This window comes from Capsicum annuum, chromosome 4 (assembly GCF_002878395.1).
Source record: "Capsicum annuum cultivar UCD-10X-F1 chromosome 4, UCD10Xv1.1, whole genome shotgun sequence".
Classification (NCBI taxonomy): Eukaryota; Viridiplantae; Streptophyta; class Magnoliopsida; order Solanales; family Solanaceae; genus Capsicum; species Capsicum annuum.
In genome coordinates, this window is record NC_061114.1 from 6,526,332 (window position 1) to 6,529,802 (window position 3,471).

The 3,471-nt window shown below is 40.0% G+C and overlaps 1 protein-coding gene across 1 annotated transcript; it reads right to left on the bottom strand.

Annotated features, from left to right (window-relative positions):
- Window positions 1-864: 864 nt before the first annotated feature.
- Window positions 865-2,925, bottom strand: LOC107854319 (uncharacterized protein DDB_G0286299-like). The gene is made up of 4 exons (XM_047411497.1): window positions 2,541-2,925; window positions 1,457-1,584; window positions 1,253-1,336; window positions 865-1,140 (listed from the first exon to the last, which is right to left on the bottom strand). The coding sequence occupies exons 1-4, from the start codon at window positions 2,923-2,925 to the stop codon at window positions 865-867; spliced, it is 873 nt and encodes a 290-aa protein (XP_047267453.1).
- Between the last annotated feature and the right edge of the window lie 546 nt (window positions 2,926-3,471).

Consider the following 3,471-nt stretch of genomic DNA (forward strand, 5'->3'; position numbering starts at 1 on the left):
AATATTCATGGGTATTTCATAGTGACTACACCTCCTTGGCACTACATTAACTCATGGGGTTTTAAATTTTGACCTTCTTTGCTTCCCTCTTTTATTTGTTAATCATTCTCAAGATGGGTGTTTTCTGTTCAAGCATTAGATAAAATTTTTCAGTTTTCTTTTTTATTTTTCACTACACCCAAATTATTGTTCATTTTTCTTCTTTTACCTCTCTTCATACTTATAATGCATCACGCACCCCCTATAGTAGCCACCCTCAACTTAGGTTATTTGCCTAAGTCGAGGTGCATAGTGTCCAAGGAGGACCAAGACCAAAACAGGTTCATTGTGATATAATGGAAAGATGAAAGGTGTATAAGAAAGAACTGGGCTATTTAGGTGCAAAAAGGGATCAAGGGATATTATTCATATTTGGACAGTCATTTAAGCTAAAATGGGTTAACATGCAAAAACGGACTATGATCCTTTCCTGACGCTTATCCTATGATTATGGTACGACTAACTGGGAAAGTTATAGATTCAATGCACAATGGGAACTAAGTAAGACCTTACACGCACATAGCACACAAGTATATAGCACATCACTACTCATCTGTTTCATCCATTTGTTTTCTTCAGGTTATTTATTCGCCACACTAATGCCACAAACAGATACACAGTGGTCACACTAGATGCAATTCAGACAATTCGTGATAGATTAGACCACTGGAGAGGTACTCAAAAATTACAAAACAAGCTAACTGTCTCAAGTACTTGTACTATTCCTAATTATTTACAGAACATGTTACAACAACAATTTCCCTATACCCTCAACTTAAAATCAAAAATAAAATACACTAAGGGTTAGGATATACCTGAAGATAGTCAAGACTGTGGATCCCGGGTCTTCGACCCTGCTACAGCATCATCTACTGTCTTCTCACCACTCGTAGCATCTGCCTTTGCAGTGGTTGGAGCCTGGCTCGATGAAGCACCTGTAGCCCTAGCTTCACATTTTTTTGTGTTAGCCAGGGACTCCAATCTTACCCTTTTCAACTCTTCCTTCTCTGCTTTATTCTTTGCTTTCTTTTTAGCTTTTCTCACTTCTTCACTATCTGGCTCATCTATCTTGTTTTTGCGTTTCTTTTCCCTTTTTTTCTTCTTTTTTCTTCAAGGAATCCGCTGTGAGTTCGAGTATAGGAACTTATTCCTCTACATCGAGCATAGCTGAACCTGTTGTCACCATGATTTAGTGGTGCTGAATCATCCCAACCTCATATTTTATCTTATCCAGCACAATCCTGAGAGTGGAAAGATCAGCACCTGCCATCTCTCTTGCCCGAGCATCGAATCTTTTCTATAGATTTGCCACCGGCTCAGGCCAAGTCAGGAAAGGTTTGAGTGCATCTTTGAGTGAAACTTTGATTATTTTATCCACAACGGTAGCAAACTATTTGGCAAAGGCCTGTAGTTGTACCTCACACAAATTTGCTTGCCTAGCCATCTTCCTGATATCAATAGGCTGAATTACTGAACCTGTTGCTGCCGGAGGGACTGAAGTAGTCGGCTCACTTTGAGGCACTAAGCCTGCCTGAGCTGAATATGCTGGTGGTGGTGGTACAGCATCGGAGATTTACACACCTACATCTAGTGCTGACACAGTCTCAGTGACTGGAGGATCTGCTGCACCAATTGCATCTCGATCAAGTCGTAAGCTCGGCCGAATTTTATTTTTGCTGATAGGGTTGTGAGTTTTCTTGGCATGTATCTCATCATCAATACCTTAAATCTTAGGTACATTAGGTACTTTAAATAACCTAGTAATCAAACATGGGAATAGATATACAACATCGGGTTTTGCAAACTGAATCTTGATCTCTTCCGCTATCATTTATCCAAAATCCAAGCGAGTTCTGTCTATAAATCTTGCAACCAATATTTCTCGATCATCCCCTAATATGTTATCTCCCTCTTTGGGTATCAAATGAATCCGTACTAAACCCCACCAAAATCTAGCCTTTGAATTTAGAGACGCTTTGGTAATCTTTTCTGCCGAATTATTCAGCCACTCAGGTTTCCTATCTGCTATGAGAGTTGCTAGCCATTTGTGCTGGTTTTCCCAATGTTTCAATCAGGTATATAAGGTAGGTGAAGTGGCTCATGGGACAAAGGATTGCCCATGAAGAAACCTATTTATGGTGGCATCTGAACTATCTATCCTTACTCCACGTACTGGAACTTTGGTCAATAGAGGCTTATCTGAAGTTCTATCTCCTTCATTGCACATATTTTCCACCATAGCCTGGTAGTTCGCATAGAACTCCCGGACTAATGAAAGATAGTAAACATCGGTTCCCCTGGTAGTCCACTCCAAGCCATACTCCTTGAGTTTTTGCATCACCTCAGGGTATTTGATCAACTGTGTAGTGATGATTTTCTTCTCCTTTAGAATTGGCCTTCTGGCACTTCATCGATCTATTTTGTGAAGTTCTTCCAAATAGATCGTTTCAGCCCCAGGGATTTGCCATCTCGTATTGTTCCTAAACGGAGGGGGGGTTTACATTTCACCAAAGTTCCCTGTACTGGAGAATCCTTATCACCTTGCTGCTCCGATGATGGTAATTTAGACTTAGTTTCTTCAGTTGTAGGCCTTTCAGAGTCTTCAGTTTCAACATCTTGTTCAGTGCCCTCAGAATCCTGTTCAGTGTGTTCTGATCCTTGTTCCTCCGATGCTTGCTCAGATGAGGTTGTTACCTCAGTATCACCAGTATCCTCCACCTTTTTAGGCTTAGGTGGAGGTGGTGTCTTTAGATCAGTCCTCTTTCTAGTCCATCTGAGCACGGGTTCATCATCCTTATAATCAAAGTCCTCGTTGACAAGCTGTTGAGATACATTCTCTTTAGCCGCTTTCTTTGATATGGTTGGATTATTCTTCTTGGGTGCCATTATCAGTTCTGAAACAATATAGAAATCCTCAATTAGTGTCCATAATCAAACAAGAGAAGAAGAAGAATCACCTCAGTTCAACATTATCACTATTTTCAGTTTGCAGGTTTGACGACCTTTTTGTTTTGCCGTCACAGGTGTGACGGCGCTTCAAAAGCATCGTCAACCTTAACCATAATCTACAAAATTTCTCAGCTTTTGACGGCAATTTTCAATGGCCATCACACAGGTGCAAGGCCATAAAAATTGTAGTCAGAAAATATTACAATTTCTAACTTCTTTTTACTTGATTTTTCTTCTACCATTATTCTCAATTTTAACTTAGATCATGTTCTTTACTGAGATTTCCACGAAATTATACAGCATACCCTACAAACCCTAGTTTTCAAAGGGGCTTGAAACATGTTAATGGGTTCAGCTCACTTCTTTGAAACCAAGGTTTCTTGTGGTTCACAATTGATCCAAAGAAAGATAAAGTTGAAGTTTTTCTCATACCTGGATGTTGACACTTAGCTGATGTACTCTGGGCACCTAGACTTGTGAGTG

Coding starts and splice junctions, on each gene's coding strand:
- LOC107854319 (XM_047411497.1), bottom strand. CDS start 2,925: ATGGCACCCAAGAAGAATAATCCAACCATATCAAAGAAAGCGGCTAAA. Junction 1,337..1,456: donor GGCAAGCAAATTTGTGTGAG/GTACAACTACAG, acceptor GCAAATCTATAG/AAAAGATTCGATGCTCGGGC. Junction 1,141..1,252: donor TGGATAAGATAAAATATGAG/GTTGGGATGATT, acceptor TGAAGAAAAAAG/AAGAAAAAAAGGGAAAAGAA.